The sequence below is a fragment of the Heteronotia binoei genome, chromosome 10, assembly GCF_032191835.1.
Source record: "Heteronotia binoei isolate CCM8104 ecotype False Entrance Well chromosome 10, APGP_CSIRO_Hbin_v1, whole genome shotgun sequence".
In the NCBI taxonomy this organism is placed as follows: domain Eukaryota; kingdom Metazoa; phylum Chordata; class Lepidosauria; order Squamata; family Gekkonidae; genus Heteronotia; species Heteronotia binoei.
The window spans coordinates 28,903,608-28,923,614 of record NC_083232.1 but is presented as its reverse complement, the minus strand read 5'-3'; the positions used below and the strand labels follow the sequence as shown (position 1 = coordinate 28,923,614).

The 20,007-nt window shown below is 41.5% G+C and overlaps 1 protein-coding gene across 2 annotated transcripts in view; it reads right to left on the bottom strand.

Annotated features, from left to right (window-relative positions):
- Positions 1 to 20,007, bottom strand: part of ITGB1 (integrin subunit beta 1) — a 50,456-nt gene that overhangs the window by 6,319 nt on the left and 24,130 nt on the right. For both annotated transcript variants that reach the window (XM_060248159.1, XM_060248158.1), the window contains exons 5-14: positions 19,620 to 19,790; positions 18,281 to 18,519; positions 16,417 to 16,575; positions 14,738 to 14,833; positions 11,699 to 11,788; positions 11,044 to 11,184; positions 10,718 to 10,914; positions 8,923 to 9,161; positions 6,536 to 6,758; positions 3,086 to 3,315 (exon numbers count right to left, since the gene is read on the bottom strand). In XM_060248159.1, the coding sequence (XP_060104142.1) occupies positions 3,086 to 3,315; positions 6,536 to 6,758; positions 8,923 to 9,161; positions 10,718 to 10,914; positions 11,044 to 11,184; positions 11,699 to 11,788; positions 14,738 to 14,833; positions 16,417 to 16,575; positions 18,281 to 18,519; positions 19,620 to 19,790 (1,785 nt within the window). The remainder of the gene's footprint in view (positions 1 to 3,085; positions 3,316 to 6,535; positions 6,759 to 8,922; positions 9,162 to 10,717; positions 10,915 to 11,043; positions 11,185 to 11,698; positions 11,789 to 14,737; positions 14,834 to 16,416; positions 16,576 to 18,280; positions 18,520 to 19,619; positions 19,791 to 20,007) is intronic.

The following is a 20,007-nucleotide window of genomic DNA, read 5'->3' as shown; positions in this document are numbered from 1 at the left end:
CAGACAATGCCAACCATTGGTTTGCATTTTAGTGCACACTGCTGCACACATACAGCCGTATCCTCTTTGGAATAATAAGGACCATTATAATTAAAGCATCTTCAAACCTCAGATTGTTTTCTTGTAACTATGAAAATACGAAGTTCCACATCAAAGTCTCCTAAGGAAACTCAGCAGTCACGGGACAGGAGGACAAGTCCTCTTGAGGACTAAAAACTGGTCAATTAACAGGAAACAGAATGAGTATAAATGGGCAATTTTCACAGTGAAGGGTGGTAAGCAGTGGACTACTGCAGGGGTCTGGTACTTTTTAACTTGTTAATTAATGATTTGGAGTTGGGAGTAAGCAGTGAAATGGCTCAGTTTGCAGATAACAAAAAGTTGTTCAGGGCAGTGAAAACCAGGGAGGACACTGAGGCACTCTAGAGGGATCTGTCAAGGCTGGGTGTCAATGTGGCAAGTGAGGTTCGATGTGGGCAAGTGCAAAGTGATGCATACTGGAACCAAAAATCCTAACTATACATTGATGAGGTCAGAACTGGAAGTAACTGGCCAGGAGAGGGAGTCATGGTAGATGACTCGCAGAAAACAATCTACTTCCTAATCATCCTCAGCACAACATTTGTCTTTTTTTATTAGAGTTGCACACTGAGTTGACATTTTTAGTGAGTTATCATAATGCCTCTATCCTGCCAGTACCATAATGCCTCATTTGGAATATTGTGTACAGTTCTGGTCACCGCACAAAGATATTGCATTTGGAAAAAATACAGAAAAGGACAACTGAAATGAAGATGCTAGGGCTCTTTAGTTTGAAGAAATGATGATTGAGGAGTGACGCTGTATAGGTTCTAAAATTATGCATGGGATAGAAAAGACAGAGAAAGAAGTGCTTTTATCCTTAAGAACATAAGAGAAGCCATGTTGGATCAGGCCAGTGGCCCATCCAGTCCAACACTCTGTGTCTCACAGTGGCCAAAAAAATTATACACACACACACACACACATATATATACACAAACACTGTGGCTAATAGCCACTGATTGACCTCTGCTCCATATTTTTATCTAACCCTCTCTTGAAGCGGTCTGTGCTTGTAGCCGCCACCACCTCCTGTGGCAGTGAATTCCACATGTTAATCACCCTTTGGGTGAAGAAGTACTTCCTTTTATCTGTTTTTACCTGACTGCTCAGTAATTTTATTGAATGCCCACGAGTTCTTGTATTGTGAGAAAGGGAGAAAAGAACTTCTTTCTCTGCTTTCTCCATCCCATGAATAATCTTGTAAACCTCTATCATGTCACCCCGCAGTCGACATTTCTCCAAGCTAAAGAGCCCCAAGTGTTTTAACCTTTCTTCATAGGGAAAGTGTTCCAACCCTTTAATCATTCTAGTTGCCTTGGACTTTTTCCAATGCTATAATATCCTTTTTGAGGTGCGGTGACTAGAATTGCACACAGTACTCCAAATGAGACCGCACCATCGATTTATACAGGGGCATTATAATACTGGCTGATTTGTTTTCAATTCCCTTCCTAATAATTCCCAGCATGGCGTTGGCCTTTTTTATTGCAATCGCACACTGTCTTGACATTTTCAGTGAGTTATCTACCACGACCCCAAGATCTCTCTCTCTTTGTCAGTCTCTGCCAGTTCACACCCCATCAACTTGTATTTGTAGCTGGGATTCTTGGCCCCAATGTGCATTACTTTGCACTTGGCCACACTGAACCTCATCTGCCACGTTGACGCCCACTCACCCAGCCTCAACAGATCCCCCTCTGGAGTGCCTCACAATCCTCTCTGGTTCTCACCACCCTGAACAATTTAGTGTCATCTGCACACTTGGCTGCTTCACTGCTCACTCCCAACTCCAAATCATTTATGAACGAGTTAAAGAGCATGGGACCCAGTACTGAGCCCTTAGGCACCCCACTGCTTACCGTCCTCCACTGCGAAGACTGCCCATTTATACTCACTCTCTGCTTCCTATTAATTAGCCAGTTTTTGATCCACAAGAGGGCCTGTCCTTTTACTCCATGATTCTCGAGCTTTCTAAGGAGCCTTTGATGAGAAACTTTATCAAACAATACAAGAACTTTATCACAATACAAGAACTAATGGGCACTAAAAGAAGATGAAGATTGTAGATTTATACCCTGCCCTTCTCTTTTAAGAGTCTCAGAGCAGCTTGCAATCTCCTTTATCCTCTTCCCCAACAACACTCTGTGAGGTGGGTGGGGCTGAGAGAGCTCTCACAGAAGCTGCCCTTTCAAGGACAACTTCTCCAAGAGCTATGACTGATCAAAGGCCATTCTGGCAGCTGCAAGTGGAAGAGTGGGAAATCACACCTATTTCTCCCAAATAAAAGTTTGTGCACTTAACCACTACATCACCCTGTAATGAGCAGTAAGCTGAGAACTGATAAACTGAAGTCTTTCTTCACTCAAAGAGTAATTAACATGTGGAATTCACTGCTGCAAGAAGTGGTGGCGGCTACAAAGCATAGACAGCTTCAAGAGAAGACTGGATGGACATTTGGAGCACAGGTTCATCAGTGGCTATTAGCCACAAAGTATAGATGGAACAGTTATGTCTGGGGCAGTGATGCTCTGTATTCTTGGTGGGGGGGGGGCTTCTGGAGTTCTGGCCACTAGTGGACCTTCTGGTGACACCTGGGTTTTGGCCACTGTGTGACACATGGTGCATTCACACTACACTATATAATGCGTTTTACATCCGGATTTTACTGTGTAAGAATAGCAAAAATCCGGAAGTAAAATGCATTATTTTGTGTAGTGAGAATGCACCAACAGCACGTTGGATTGAATGGGCTATTGGCCTGATCCAACATGGCTTTTCTTATGTTCTTACATATATAATATTCAGCTCAGGTGTGTTGTTATTTTCACATAATAAGTTGCAACCCATGACAGTGACACATAGTGGTTAAATGACTTATGAAGAGCATGTGGTTAAATTAAGAAGAGGAAACGCTTTGGAACATGACAGATCAGTACTTATGTTCCATGAAGTTTTAAACCTAAAGCACTGTTCCCACGTGAAGAGTAAGAAAAAGTAATACCTGGTGTCTTCACCACATGGACAATGGGTTTGTTCGATTCCACCGAGTAGGTGAAGTAAAACCAGCAGTCATCAATATCCTTCTCTTTGCAGTGGGTCTGTGCATCAAAATCACCAGGTTGTGGCAGCTTGTCCCTATGGTCTACCAGTGTCATGTTAAAATGTGAACATTCTTCTTGACATTTATCTTTCTTTTCCCCTTTGCCAAAAGCTCTGCACTGGACGCAGTCCCTGTTGATGTCCAGACACAATACTTATTAGAAAAGCATTATTCTATTCTTCATTTCAAGATGAAATTTCAGAAAAATTTAAACACCATACCAAGTCAAACTGAAGCTTAGCTTTAATCATAAAAATACTGTATTTAGAAATAAAAGTCGTTTCTTTTGATACTATAGCATTCCCCAAGGATGCATCTGCCTTTATTTTTTTTCTTACAAAGCCTGGATAAAAATATTATTTACTTGATTATTTAATTGACCTATCCCAGCTAGTGCCAGCTCTGGGCAATGTACAATAATGGCATATAGCTATAAAATAGGTACACAAAAACATTGTGGTCAAACACCACCAGTAGCATTCTCTATCTGGTCAGGGGTAAGTTTCAGTTTGTTGGCCTTCATCCATTTCAAAACTGCTTCTAGGCACCTAATCACAACTTCCACAGCTTCCTTGGGATCTTCTGGCATTGCAAGACAGCAATGTCATCTGAATACTGGTACCAGCTCATTCCAAATCTCTGGATGACCTCTCTGAGCGGATTTATGGAGGTGTTAAAAATATAAGGCAGGATGGAACCTTTTAGGATCCCACAGACCAGAAGCCAAGGAGCAGAACAGGACCAAAACCATTGCAGCGGAGTCACTGACTCTTCAGTCCCAACCCTGAAAGGCAGTCCAGGATACCATGACTGATGGTATCAAAAGCCACTAGGAGGCCCAGGAGAATTAAAAGAGCGACCAGGGTGACCAGAACTGTCTCAATCCCCCAAAACCACACCTGAAACTAGACTGGAACAGACTGAAACAATCCACTTCATTCAGGAATCCCTTAAATTGCTGCGTCACCACCAGTTCCTTTCCCTGTAACTTAACAGCCTACAAGCCATACATCAATGTATTTATATAGATAATTTGCAGCTGCATAGATATGGCTAGATCACATGTGCACTTTTTATCCTGCCTGATAGTATAATCTTTAGTTTCCGCTATCCAGAAACATTCTGTAAATGGTCAGCCCAGGGCGTAATATAGTGGTTGTAAAGTGAGTTATAAGGGGGCAGCTAAAAAGAATATGGACAGTTCAGTCAACTCGATCCTTATAGCAAACACAAAAACTTTTTAGGGGGGATTCTGCTAAATGGCCCTTCATCTCAGAAGGTAACACATGCATCTAAGTAGTATGAAAGAATGACAATATACTTTGGAACAATTAAATAAAAGAAATATTCAGACAGTTCGAACACTTTCTGGTAAGTGGAAGTAAGAGGAGCACTTCCAATCGGCTTTGAATTTTTTTTAAAATAAACAGAATTTTTTTCAGTGAATCCCTAGGATTTTGGCTCAGGTTTAATACTGCAAGCTTTGAATCGATTGGGCTAAACCAGATTCCCACCCAGGAATCAGCTGTTACTAGCTGCAGTAAGGATGGTAGAGCATTATATTTATGGAGTGATAGTTTGAACGTAATAGCTTGGTACCATGCTATTACTGATATTCGAGGAAGTCAGAGTTCTAGCTGCATCGGAGCCGAGGATACTCTGGGAGGAAGAGAGGATCTTATGAAAGAAAGGTTGCTGGAGCTTATCAAGAGGATCCAGTGGTCCACTGACTCAAACTGAGGAAGCATAGAGCAATTTGGGAAGAATGATGGCTTTGTACAACTTCAGCAATTGTGCTCACTGCCTGAGGTAATTTCCTCATTTCAGATGTCAACAGGAGCACCAGCCCTGTCAGGAAGAATCTGAAAACCAGGTGGATCCATCAGAACTGTGGGGGAAAGAAGTTGAAGACTGCTGTGAAAATCAAAGAGGTCCCACTACTTTAACTTGATTCAACACCGAGACAGTATTTTTAATGCTCATTGGTTTACCATCTCCCTCAAATCCTCTGCACAATGCTGGCAGCTTTGTGGGAAAGCCTTGGAGCAGGCACAAACAATACTAGTCTCCTATGCAGATTCTACCTGCTCCAAAATTCAATGTGACAGAGACTGAAATATTGGAATTACTGTGTTTCTTCTCACCAGTGGAATGGTGGGTATGCTTGGCAGGCTTAAGTTCCAGCATGCTCTATAAGCAGGGCTATAATCTTTCCAATTCTTGTGTGAAAAGATCCCCCTGTCTATAGCTGCTTTTAAATGCTGTTCCCAGCAACTGAACGAAAGGCAGGAACTATGAATTTAAAAAATAGATTCCTTGGGGGAAACTACTAATGAATAACAGCCCTGGGAACTGACATGTCTTTTTATTGTGTCTCCAATAATTACTGATGAGAGCTTCATTCCAATGACAAAAAGTACATCAAACATTTCATTCTCCATTGGTGAAAGTGAGAAACTCTTCACCAAGCAACTATTGGGAGAGGACATGCTGAACAGCTGCCCTGCCAAAGACATCTACAGACTTCTTCGAGGTGGACACTGGTGGTAAAGGCAGCTCCTTTTCCAGAGTGACCCCCAGACAGTAATTTCACAAGCCAGATATATGCACACGTTTCTCCCCCTTTCAATTAGTGTTGGTTGGTATTTCTTTTCATCAAAGGATACAAATAGAGCATTTTAAGAATATTAAACTGAGGTAGAAATCTATAGAGTGTCATGCCCAGTTATGAGGGCAAATGCCCTTTGTACAGAAGAAGAAATTTTCTGGTTCGTATGGAAAAATGCATTCACCCTTGAAATGAAGGTGGAGTTTTTGTGAAACACCAAACTCAGATGCTCTCCTAATTATAGGGAAAGCTACTATGATATTATAACCACTCCTCTCATTTATGAATCATACTCAAATTCAAGATATATCCCTATAAGAACCCCAGAGCAATACAGAAAAATGCTCACGGTGCTCCTAAGTTAATTTTAGAATTTCCAAAGAAGCATCGACCAGGTCACTTTGCATAATGTCCATGCTCTAACAGAAACAGACAGGCAAATGATACATTAAAAGTCTAACAGAGCAAGATCCTCTAGGCACCAGCTTGACAGTTTGTGTGTATCCAACAAGCAGTTCTGCATGCAGATATGGAACACTTCAAAGTCCCCAACTGTACACATCCTTAAGAACAAAATATATGGCAATAATAAAGAGCATTGTATTTGATCTCCCTACTTTATCTCAATTTCTGTGTTTTGCATTTGTTATTTTGGTGTCTCCTCCCCCCCCCTTCCCATTCATTGTGTGTTATGTGTAATAAAATAAAAATAATTTTTAAAATACTCTTTTGAAAAGCCTTACTTGTGCTCTGCACAGACTCCCACACAGGTCTGACATAACTCGCAGGTAGGTCCTTGGAATTTGGAATCAGTGCAGTTGCAGACCCCACACTCACAGATCCCTCTGCCATTGCAGATTTGCCCATTAGCAGCTTCGCATGGGGTTGTATCCAGGGGACACTCGCAAGCAGAGCCTGTGTAGTTTTGCCAGCAGTCACATTCACGACATTTACATTCGCCATGTCCTACAGAAATAAAAAGTGGGGAGACAAAGAGATTGTGTAGTACCAAGCTTCAATGCAGTATGGAATATACATATTCTGTGGCATTAGGAGGCTCTTGTTGGTTTACATTATCTGCTTAAAAGCTGGTGAAAAGTCCACAGGAAGGATGTTTGCTTCTTTTTAGACACGGGTTCTCCCCCATTTCCCTAGCCTATGTCATCTGAAAGGCCTTTCTAGAGCAAGTACTAACTATTTTGGATAATATATTTTCTCCAGCATACAGGGCTAGTTTCATGAGCCACAGTATATATAAACACAGAATGTAGATCATAGGCCAACACAGTAATGAATAGGTATGAGCTCCTGCAGAGAATAAGGGATTAGATTCTGTGGATCTGTTCTGCTAACAGATGTTCTCCTCCCCAGCATAAGGAATCTTCCCCTGATGTAAAACACTGCTATTAATGGAACAGATTGGTCAAATCTAACCAGTACTTAATTTTTTGACTCTGGAGTCACCCCAGAGGAAGGTAACTGCCCTGCCTCTCCCTGTCACTGCAGCCTTTTTTGAGCCTGAAAAATGCAAGGCCGTTGCACTGTAGGATTGGTGGCTAGTGGGTGGTTCTCAACTTGAAATGGTGCTGGCTGTGGGGACTGGAGGATGGGTAAGTTGCAAGTCTCCCTTAACTGCAGGCCTCATGTTAGCATTCTTTCTGATATGCCTTCCCCCTTCTTGGTGGCCTCTGCATACCCACCTCAACACCTGGAGGAGTGCAAGCTGGCCAGTAGGGTGATGGCGCTTTTACTCCCCTTTCTCTATGACCAGTTCAATCTTCAGGAGAGAGTGAAAATACAGAGGCAAGCCCTTCCTCTCACTCCAGATACCGTACGTGATCAGGAGAGAGAGCCCTACAAGCACAGAGGTACTCTAGTAATGAAATATTTAATATGAAGATTTGTATCTTATGTTATTGTAGCTGTGTATTTGATGTTGTGATGCACAGCCCTTAAAACAGGCTTCAAAATGCTGCACTACTGAAGTACCAGGAAGTGAAGAATTAAATCTCAAGAATGGAAAGCACTGAGTGACAAGCTTCTCCAAGCACTCAGATTGGTCTACTCCAGCTAAGAAATTTTTGCTAACTGGGTACTTCTGACATTCCTGATTTGAAAGAAGAGAGATGATTCTGTATCTTAACGTGAAAATCTGCTCTGAGGAATAATTCAGTTGGAGAACTGAAAGAGTCTGAGTCTCAGTCTGTCAATTGCAGTTTTACACAGACACAAAAAGATTTGGTGAGGTAGTTGGGTAGTGAGATGAGATTCTCATTCAGGTCAAAGGAAAGGGGGATATTATATCTTCTAGGGAAAGAAGCAGTATCCCTGCCCAGTTAAACAGGGAGAGTTATCTCTGGATGGAGGAGGAGATCCCTGCTCTCTGTTGTGAAAGGAAACTCTCTGAGACACCTCAAGAGCTAGACAGAAATTAAGGATTAAAAGAGAGGGAGTTAGGTACTAAAAAGAAGGTACTAGCCTCAAGTAAATAAGAGGAGAAATAGGAAACTCTATTAAGAAACATTGTAGTGTTTGGGAAAACACAAGGATAAAAGCCTCTTGATATTAAGATCTCTATAACTAAGAAAATAATCTTCAATAACTAATTGGTTGTATTACAATCTGTACAACCACTGATTTTTGTCTCAGAGTTAACAACTCCTGATTACATCTGACCTTATCCTGTCTTTTAAATAAAATCTTTTGTTCTGTTTGACTTTTACGTTGTTTCAAGTACCATTTCAAGGTGTTCAACCCAAAAGGGCTTGTTCTTCCCTCAGGTTCCAGGGCTGGGATAAAAGCCAAATTATATCTGTGACTGGATGGGACAGTCTTTTAAAGACAGAAGAAAACCGTGTTTCTTGGGGCACCTCAGTCACAGAAGGGAACAGAATTTTGTAGGGAAAATCTACCTCTGAGGGAGGGAAGTGAGAGGGGCCATCGTAGATGCACAGGGTATAACAGTAGTTATATGGCTTCTATAATTGATGGTAATCATGAATGGGACTCTTCAAGAGCCTAAAGTGAGCATCTCTTCTGTTATCTACCAGATTGTCCTCCTACTTTCTCATGATAGTTTCTAACTTTTCATCTCAGTATTTTGAAAATTCATTCGAAAGAAACCAGTCACCTCCGCAAATCAAGCCATCGGATCGATCACAGTTGAAGTTATCACAGTGGCAAAACTGGCCAGAGTATATTTCATTTGGGTTATCTCTTATCTTGCACACACACTGTCCACAAATGCATTCTCCATTGTTGCTACATATTTCTGTAGTGTTCGGTGCTCTACAGGTGCCTGACATATCTTCACTGTTTACTTCATCCATGCTGCATTCACAGTGTTTTCCAATACGCCCTGATTTACACCTGAAAGGAAAACAAAGGTATTCATCACCATACCTGAACTGTGAAATCTGAGCTTTATGCAAGCATTTCTTCTTACATATATTCAAATCAAAGCAATCTGAAAAAGGCAGGTTTTATGGAAAAGATTAAAGCATTATTCTATCGTGAGATGTTCCAAAATTAAAGACCATAAGCCTGGGTGACTTTCTTTTACCTGCACCTGTGTAAAACCCCAGAAGCCTGCTCACTATGGAGCATAGCAACTACAGCTGGGATCTGGCACTGTGCTAAGTCCACTGCAGCTGCACTTTATTTTTAATGCCCCTCACAGACATCCACTTGGTTTTTGTGGCCTCCACCATGCAACCCCACCCCCCACGACACAATACCAGCCAAATGTTTTGAAGGGAATTCAAGGTCCTGTTATCAGCCAGTATTTTGGGTAAATCTGAGTAAACCTGGGATTTGGTGGTGGCAAGGACCTAAATATATAAATGCACCAATGCAGCAGTGAGAGTCATTTAATACAGTTTCCCCTTCTGATTTGGGAGGCTCAAATGGATTGCCCCCTCTTTTGCTGGATTTCACCATTTGAGGGGAGAAACAGCAGATAAATTCTGTCTGGGTTAAAAATAAGTTGGTACAGGAGAAGGGGAGGAGAAGGAAGACAAGGGGGGGGGGGGAAAGCAGTGGAAAGAAAAGGAATAAGGAAGGGAATAGGGAGGTGGGATATAAAAGCTCCAGCACACAGCACTCCTGCAGACTTTTAGAAGAAGACGACGACTGCAGATTTATACCCTGCCCTTCTCTCTGAATCAGAGTGGCTTACAATCTTCTATATCTTCTCCCCCCACAACAGACACTCTGTGAGGTGGATGGGGCTGAGAAGACTCTCACAGCAGCTGCCCTTTCAAGGACAACTCCTGCGAGAGCTATGGCTAACCCAAGGCCATTCCAGCAGCTGCAAGTGGAGGAGTGGGGAATCAAACCTGGTTCTCCAAGATAGCACACTTAACCACTACACCAAACTGGCTGTAAAGACCTATCTGATGGGAGGCCTATTCATGCACACTCCCCGTGTGTCCCTGCACAATGGATCAACGATGAAAGACAGAAGGAAGCTGAGAATGTAGCAGGTCTATGGAATACAGCAGGAGAAGAGAGAAGGATGTGGGGAGAAAGGAGAGAAGGTCGATCCTTGAAAATGGGAGGGCAGAAGAGATAAAAGATGATGAAAAGAAAATGTGGTAGAAAAGGGAAACTGGAGAGAAAGGAGCAGGATTTATTGAGTACCGGAGCTCAGCTCAACAAATGAAAATTCCATCTCAAGACTGAATTTCAAGAATTGAGGGGGGCAGAGTTTCTAAATCAAGGGAGTGTTGTTTCCAATGACATTTAAGGTTATCAATTACAATCTTTCTCTTTACTTGCTGAAGACTTGGAGATGTCCATAAAGTTAGTTTAACTGTATCAGCTTGTTACCTATTACAGGCAAAAATAATTTATTTTTACAAGAAAAAAATTACATTCTCTATTGCAAACTTATTTTTTGATGAAAACCTGTCAATAATTATTACCTGCAAGCACCACACTCAAATGTTCCATTATGGCACAGTGGACTGTCTACAATTCCTTCCTTGTGACATTCGCACTCACAGATGAACTCCAGCTTAATTTCTACCTCTTCAGTGAAACCCAGTGGTTTGATTCTAATGGGTTCAATTTGACCTTTTTCTGGACACTGGGTGGCTGTTACTTTAATCTCAAACTTAACCTGTAAACACAATAAATGGATTACTGGTATACCGAGGAATACTAGCCAAAAAGTTTCATAAAAGCACGACATACGGCACACTTCCAAGACACCCCAAAAACCCAAGCTCCTTAATGCTCCAGAAATTACCTCATCTCCAATTGAAATGTTTGAGCACTTTCGTCCTTCATCTCCTGTGCCATTCACTCCATTCTTGCAAAAAGATTTATATTCAATTGTGACTTCTTTTGGTAACTTGCTGTTTTCCAAAATAACTTCTGAAGACAGTGACTAAAATAAAATTAAGTTGTTTAGTTATACCATACAGTATGCTGTTAAAAGGTTTCAACGAAACCTATACAAAACACAAATTGTTCAATGGTGGTACAACAGTCAGTAGTCCAGCTGTGAAGAGACCTCTGGCACCAACACAGACCTATGGCTTTGCTGCTTGAGACCTCTGCATAGGCACAATGACAGCCTTCACTTTTCTCTGCAGAGATTCTAACAAACAAGGTCCCTGTCTCAGAAGACTGCTCCTCCTTACCCATCCTCCAGGATTCAATAATAGCTCTGCAAGAAAGAATGCTGAACAAAGCACCTTGCGCTCACTTTCCCTCTCTCATGGTTTGTTCTATTCCATTTCCAGCCCACGATCTCAGCCTTGTAAATGCCCTCTGTAGTAATCCAGCTTGGTTATCTCTGCCGCAGTAGCATTCAGTGGCAATGAGATACAGATTTTCCTCTTTGTAAATTTGCATTAACTTGAAGGGAAAACAAAAGCTACTCACTAAAATAGACTTACATTGTACGCATCAATGATCAATTGAATCACATTACTGGAGTTCGAAGACAGCGTTCCCACAGCAGATTTTGGAATCAAGTTCTTCAGCTCCTTCAAATATAAATAAAAAATTAAAGAATAATTGAAACTGAGTATTATTTAAAATAATCCCATCTGAACAACTGAAGTTAAAGGAGAGCAGCTTATTTTATTTGGGTGGCTACAGGTTAATCCCAATCATATCCAGTTTCAGTCAAATGGAAGCACTAAATAATTTAGACAGGTCTTCAAATACATGGGCCCATACTGGGGAAACAGTGAATCTGGACAAGCACTTATTCATAAATAGTGGTGTTCTGCTGTACTGCAAAGACTTTCTTATGAAATAGTTCCAAGGTTACAACTGGCTGCATGTAAAGTGCATGTATAAAGAGAGTTAATATGGTTTATGGGTTAAAGTATCCAACTAGGACGTGGGAAATCCAGGCAATACATCCTTGCTCTGCAATTGAAACTTGCTGATGGTCTAGGGCTCATCATATACTCACTGCCTACCCTCCCTTCAGAGGGCTGTTACAAGGATAGAACTTTGAACGGATTGTTACTAATATACAGATGACAATTTGTTCTATCCGGTGCTTCTGGCTGACCCCAGAGAGCTTTAGAAATCCTGAACCAGTACTGGAAAGCAATTTTGATGCAGATATAGGCGTATAAACTGAAGCTTAATTCTGGCAAGTACTACTGATGAGTGGAAGGTCTGACCCGGGAGTTGCATCACCCATTCTAAACCATACCAGTAATTTGGGGATGATTTTGGACCCAGACCTACTTCTGGCTAAGCAGGTGGCAATAGTGGTCAAGAATGCTTCTTACCAGCTTTGACCTTTCCCAGGCAGAAAAGATCTGGCCATTGTGATGCATGCCGTGGTAAAATGTATATTAGATCACTACAATATACTCTGTGTTCAGAAACTTCAGCTGGTGCAGAACGCTACAGTCAGGAAGTTTACTTGCGTGGGATGTAGTGATCACATCATTGCAGACTTTGCTAATCAACTCTGGGTCCACATTTTTTTCCAGGTACAGATCAAAGTGCAGGGCTTAGCCTTTAAAGCCCTATATGGCTTGGGATCCGCATACCTGAAGGACCATCTATGACCTTAGAAACCTACCCTGTTTCAGTCCTGCAGGCCTGTAAAATGGAAATGTTCCACCAGGCCTTTGGTTGAGGCAGCAGGTGTCTAAATTACATCAGCCTCCCCTGCACTGGCCTACCCTGTTGTGCTGACCATACAGTTCCATCTGGTCTTTTGACGTCCTTTGCCCACTGCCCATAAATTTCTGGGAGCACTTCCCAATTGTGCCAGATTGCCATCTGGTGTATTGTAATTGTTGCTATTGTTTGGTATTGGAATGATAAAGAAAACAGTCAATTAAAGTAACTTGCCCTGAGCCTTGCAGCAAAGAGGAGGGCAGGATAAAAATCCAATAACTAAATAAATACCCAATCACTCCTTTCCTGAGGCCCTGCTTGGGTGCCACCACTTCAAATTAGGCAGCCGGCAACCTTCTTGATTGCAAGAACAAAACTCTGGAACTCTCTCCCCAGAGAGACTTGTCTATTTTTCTGTTTCTAATTTCTGCCAATGGTCAAAGTGTTACTGGTGAGTGGAAAGTCTGACTTGAGAGCTGCATCACCCATTCTGGACCAGGCCTGTAATTTGGGGATGATCTTCGACCCAGTGTTATTTCTGGATAAGCCCAATGTTTTGTTTTTATATTTCTTGTATGTGTATTTTAGCTTTGAATTGAATTGTGTTAATTCTGTGTTTTGTTCACTTTCCATGGTCTTTAATATGTATTTTTATTATTTACGTTTTGAATTTGTTATCCAACTTGATGGCCCTGATGAGGACAGAAAGGTGGGGCATAAATTCTGTAAATAAATAAAATGGAGGTGAGGCGAAATGCGGAGTATAAATGAAAATATAGGCATACAAGTGGAGAGCCACAAGAAACTTCTGCGAGTGGCCACCCCATTTCATCTTTTATTCTTCCTCTCTACCTCCACTTTTTTCACTGACTCTTCTTCTCCCACTCCTTAGTTTCTGTGTCTCTCCCACAAGTCTACTATTACTCCTTCTCTTTCTGCCTCCTCACCCATCATTCTTTTTCTCTCTTGTTCCACCTGGCTGCTCGGCCTCTTCCCTGCTGAAGTGGCTGTAGCCCTCCTGCCCTCCCCTCTCCTCAGCAGCATTAGCAGCAGCTTGCTAAGCCCCACCCCTCTCCACATACACAGCTTCACCACCTGGGCAGCTTGCTTGGCCACTGGGTATTTTCCCAACCATGGTGGCTGCCGCTCGCCTCTCTTTTCCGCCAGCTTCACTGCCTCAGTGGCTCTGCTGGCCTCTTCCCTGCTGTGGCTACTGCTCTCTTGCCCCACCTCCAGCCTCACTACCTTGGCAATGTTAGCAGTGGCTTGCTCAACCTCCCTTCTGCAGCTTCACCACTTAGGCTGTTTACCTCTTCCCTGCTGTGGTGGCTGTTGCTTGCCTCCCCACTCCCCCTCCAGCTTCACCATCTCGGTTGCTCTGCTGGCTCCTCACGGCCTCTGCAGCTCACCCGACCACTCGCTCAGCCTGCTCAGTGTTGCTCTGACTGAGACTCACCTGCCCACCCCTGATAGCTTCACCAACTCAGTTGTGCTGGCTGCTTATCCAGCCTTTCTGCTGCAGTGGCAACCCCTCCCCTCCATCACCTTCTCTTTGCAACTCTCCTCTTTGCCACCTAAACGGTAGGAGCAACTCTTCCCTCACCTGTCTGCAACTTCACCACCTCAGGAGGAGAGCTGTGCAGGCACAGACAATGCTTGTCTTTGGGGAAGATTTAATTCCTCCAATGTTTTTAAGATTTTTTCTGTAAACTTGAAGAACCTGTCAAGTTTGGAGAAAAATCTTTTCTTTCTCAGTGTAGTCCCAATCCATGTATTTAGATATCTGCAGATCTACCTACACTGGAGAAATAGATATATAGATATAAAAATAAAATGACCCTTACCTTGTAAACCGGCTGAAATTCTTGTGTCACAGCAAAAATTATCTGTATATTATTGTCACTTAGTTTCTGAACAAGATGAGCAATCGAGGGATAATCCTGCAGAATGAGGTATAGATAATATTAAGCAAACAATTGTATTCTTATGCTAGGTTTCATTACCTATTCAAAATCTCTGACCATTTCCCCCTTTAACTTTCTATTTAGAAGCAGATCACAAAATGACTTAAAAAAATAAGCAGTCCAGTTATTCTTCAGGGAGGGGACTTGCTCAGTGGCAGAGCATCTGCTTAGCACGCAGGAAGTCCCAGACACAATACCTAGCATCTTCAGTGAAAAACAGGAGCAGGCATTAGGTGATGTGAAAGACCTCTTCCTGAGACCTTGGAGAGCTGCAGCCAGTCTGAGTAGACAATGCTGACCGGGATGGACCCAATGGCCTGGATCAGTGTAAGGCAACTTAGTGTGTGCGTGTATGTTCTGTTACCCCCAACTTAGAATAAAGAGAAGTGCACTTTTAGGATAAGAAAAGTGAAATTAAAGGCTAACTAGTGACTTGAATCCAAGTATCACCAGAATCAGGGGTGGCCAAACTGGCTCAGAAGCCACATGTAGCTCTTTCACGCACATCGTGTGGCTCTCAAGGCCCTCTGCCCCATCTCCCAGCTTGGAGAAGGCATTTAAAGTTGCTTTATTTCTACCTCTTCCTCCTTCCCCCTCTCCCCATGTATTGTTTTCCTCCCTTTCTTCCTGTCTTGTGGCTCTCAAACATCTGATGTTTATTCTGGGCGGCTTACGTTAAGAAAGTTTGGCCACCCCTGCTCCAGATCCAAGATAGACTTTGCTAATTAGCTGGAGTTGTCCTTGAAAGGGCAACTGCTGTGAGAGCCCTCTCAGCCCCACCCACCTCACAGGGTGTCTGTTGTGGGGGGAGAAGATATAGGAGATTATAAACTGCTCTGTGTCTCTGATTCAGAGAGAAGGGTGGGGTATAACTCTGCAATCTTCTTCTTCACCAACTTTATCCTTCAAACATCCTATATACTTCACATGTTGACATTCAAAACACAGCTGAATATCTCTTATTAAATGTTGACTCTCACGTAAATATGCTTCTGCAACAATTGAAAGAATCTCCTTACTGCTGTATGCTGCAAAGACATGCATTTCTAAGAACTGGAAACTGCCATCACTCCTTCAATTCAGCAATGGCACAATAAAATTTGGGAGCTATACACAATGGCACAATTGACAGATAACCTTAAATGTACTGATGGTAGAGATATAACTTCCAACTTTGTTTCCATATGGTTTCCCATTCTAGAGTACCGAACTGATCAAAATGAAATACCCAAACATGATTTAGGTCTTTGGAAATCAGGTTGTAATACTTGATTGAATATATTCTAATAACTTTTGTGAACGTATGTGTACTGAATTCCTACTGATGTCTCAGTTTTGGAGCTTTAAGTGCTTGCTGATACATGGCTTTTTAATTTGTGTTGTAATTTTCTTTTCTTTTCATATTTTTTCTTTAAAAAACTCAATAAAATGTTAATTTATCGAAAAAAAGATCCTATATATATGCTGGAATCGGCTCAACAACTACTTCTGTTTCATTTAACTTTCAGGCCATATATCTGTACAAACCAACCAACAAAAGTACCATTAAACATGCTTACATAATAATGGCTCATCGTGTACATATTGTTATCTAAATGGCATTGTCCATCATTTGGTAAAACAATTCCTCCAAGTTTCCCATCTCCAGCAAAATGGAATCCAGCATCCGTGGAAAACACCAACAATCGCGTGACATCCTTTCTCCATCCAATTTTTTCCTTAGGAAGAATTTTTGTAAAGATTTTTAAAGACTCAGCATAGAGATGTTTAAAGCAGCAGGCCAAACTGAAAATAAAACTATCGACATACGTGTGCTTAATTATAGCTTCACACATGCAGGGATCAGCAAGGAAGGGATGATTCCTCTGGACCCTACTTCCTCCTACAGCTTTGTTCTGCCACCTCCTCCGACTCCCTCCTGCCATCTGTCTTTCCCGTCTGACTCTACTGCCGCTGCTGACTTATTTACTTCCTCAATGCCTTTACAGCTGCTCACTTGGAGGCTCTCTTGCCCTCTCCACTGCCTCACCATGCCATCTATTTCCTTCTTGCCTGCCTCGCTTGCTAATCTAGCAGCCCCTCCTCCTCCATTTCCTGCAGCCAGTCTCCTATTTATGGGGTTGATAAACAACACTGTCATAATGCAGCATCACATAATTGGTTTCCCCCCCCCCAATAAGCTAAGGACTTCTAAAAATCATCCCCATTTTCAAGATATCTGTTCTCTGTACATAGCCCTATTCTGTAGATTTTTTTTAATCCGGCATTTTAGCACCATACTCAGAATTAAATACAAGTTTTCTTTCTTTTACACACGGATGGTCTTCTCTCATCACTACCTCTTTGTGTTAGAGATGGTGGAGTCTTGAAACAGTATTTTTTAAAGGTCTAAAATGGTACTGTGGGAAGAAGTTCCAAAAGCCAGTGTGCAAGTGCTCTGTGCTGGAGCTTCTTATGGTACTAGGAGGCAGCTAGTACCATAAGAAGGCCACGGAACACATGGACATTACTCTGGGACCTTTGCAGCTGGATGAATCAGCTGAAAAGACCTTAAAATAAGAAGGTGAGGTGAGGGTGGGGATCCTCTTGTACATTCTACTGGACTGTCTAATGTTGGTGTTGGGGGGGGGGAGCCACAGTGGGAGGGCTTCTAGCGTCCTGGCCCCACTGATGGACCTCCTGATGGCACATGGGTTTTTTGGCCACTGCGTGACACAGAGTGTTGAACTGGATGGGCCATTGGCCTGATACAACTGGCTTCTCTTATGTTCTTATGTTATCTGCAGATTTTATTCTGGTATCATACATCATGATATTAAGATCAGATTCTTTCCAGAGTGTTACTCAGTACCTTTACCAAAATGTGTTGTATCTGGGACATAAGAAAACATGACCACATAGGAAGTATACTGCTGGCAGAACTGGAAATCTTATATGAAAAGGTGGGTTCCACTAAAGCCAATGGGAACTAAACAAAAAAAATAAGCATCTAGTCCAAAAACAATGTTAAACTAAATAGAAAAGAAAATCAAAGTTGTAACTTGACCCTTGGCAACTCCTTTTTTGTGTAACAAAACTAAGACAGACTGAAATTACAAAAAGGTAAATTTAATCAAGTCTCACACATCTTAAAGAACAATGAAAACGGATGTACAGGGTGGTTAATTCCCCCCCCCTCCCCCAAACCTTTGTTTAATATAAAAGTTAACCGTTTCACTTTCAGGATCAACCTTTGGGTGGAATGTATACAGAATGTCTTAGACACCTCCTGACATTTCCCCCCTTAGAATGTATCCTCTTGGTGTCAAACTAACAATTCTTCTATGGCAACATGACATATTCCAGATGTATGAACTGAATGAATAAAGGACACGAACCAAATATACTTATAGTAACATATGAAAGAAATTGAAATGTGCTTACACCACAAACAGCAACTTGCATTATTGCATCAAATCCACCTTCAGGAGAATCCAAATTGCCAGAAATGTGCTGTTTGCCTACAAGTTTATTGAATAGGGTTCCATTGCCAGTGAGGCTGAGCACATTTTTGTAGCTAAAGGGACTGGTACAGTTAAGATCACCTGTACATGGATTCTTGAGTTTGGCTGGTGTGGTACTAATGTAAGGCATAACAGTTTTTTCCACAAAAGAACCAAAACCTAAGGGAAAGAAAAGAATATGGTGTAAGGAGCTATTGTGTTACATGTTACTCAAAGCACTAGGAAGTCCTAAGGTTCCTGGATAATTTTTCCCAGAGATATTTTCTCCTTTACCTGGAAAATATAGGGTAATTTTTACTCCTGGATAAGAAGTGGGGCTTTGCGAGAAAGGAAAAATGTCATAAAATATAGGGGGTCATCTCAAAAAAGGGTTGCATCAACTCTTCTACCTAGCAGCTGTTTTTTTGAAAGACCAGTCACTTTACTTTGGCAACTATGAAAGTTTCTGCTTCTCTTATTCCTAAACAAAGAAATGTTACATTAAAAGGAAATGCTGCAAACCAAAGAAACATCTACTCCAATCTTTAAAACAAAATAATTCTACTAAAAAAATTATCTAAGTTTTACCATATTTGTGTTTCCCCTTGCACTGAATAACAGATCCTCAGAATTCTGCACCTTCACAACATATACACACAACCACAGTCCATAAGGTATTCACTAGAATTCTGAACCAAAAGATTCCACAGCAAGCTGTTTGACCCTCTGTTTGAGGCAGGCTCAAAGGTTGCAACTTTCCTCTTGAGAGGAAGAATTCAGTTCCTTGGTAAGACTAGCATGTTCTGGAGATATTCTGCACAGACCCCATATACAACCCTTGTCAAAGACCACAAAGAACTATGTATGATAATCCTTGCTCATGATTCACTTACTGATATAACAACATCCATCATATCTGTAATGTCCAATTCTATTTCCTGACTGGAACATTTTAAGGATGAGTGTCTGTCAAGAAAACCATGGGTTCTCTTTCAGATAGAGAACATTATTCTAGATCCAGGTGGGTAGCCGTTTTGGTCTGAAGCAACAGAACAAAGTTTGAGTCCTGTTTAAGACCGACAATGTTTAATTCTGGGTATAAACTTCCATTTGCATGCGAAAGCTTATACCCAGAATTAAACTTCATAAATTGTATTTATGAACATATTGCATGTTTTCTTTACTCTTTTACGGAAACTTTTTGACATATATTGACACACAATAAGATCCTTTTGACACATAAGATGCTTGGTGTTTTTGACACACAAAAAGATCCTTACCAATTCGAAAATCTGAAGTGATATTCTTCATTTTACTCATCAGAGAAGTTCCAAGACTTTTTACATTCTCCAAGTCATCTTTCATGGAGTAGGAAAGATCCATAAGGTAATACAGATCAATAGGGTAATCTTCTGCTCTCTTAAATTTTAATGAGAAGGTCTGTGGTTCCCCTAATAAAGATTTCGAACAATTTGGTAAACATTAAAGAAAGTAAAACTGTACATGGACAGTATATGACACACCCTCTACTGATAAATTAGGAATTTAAAAAGCAAGAAGAAAAAAACTGCTACTAGAATGAGTTTCAGATTTCTGTTAAAACTGTACTGCTGACCAGCAGTGACCAGTCACAGAGACATAAAGGCACAAACTCAAGCTATCAATAAA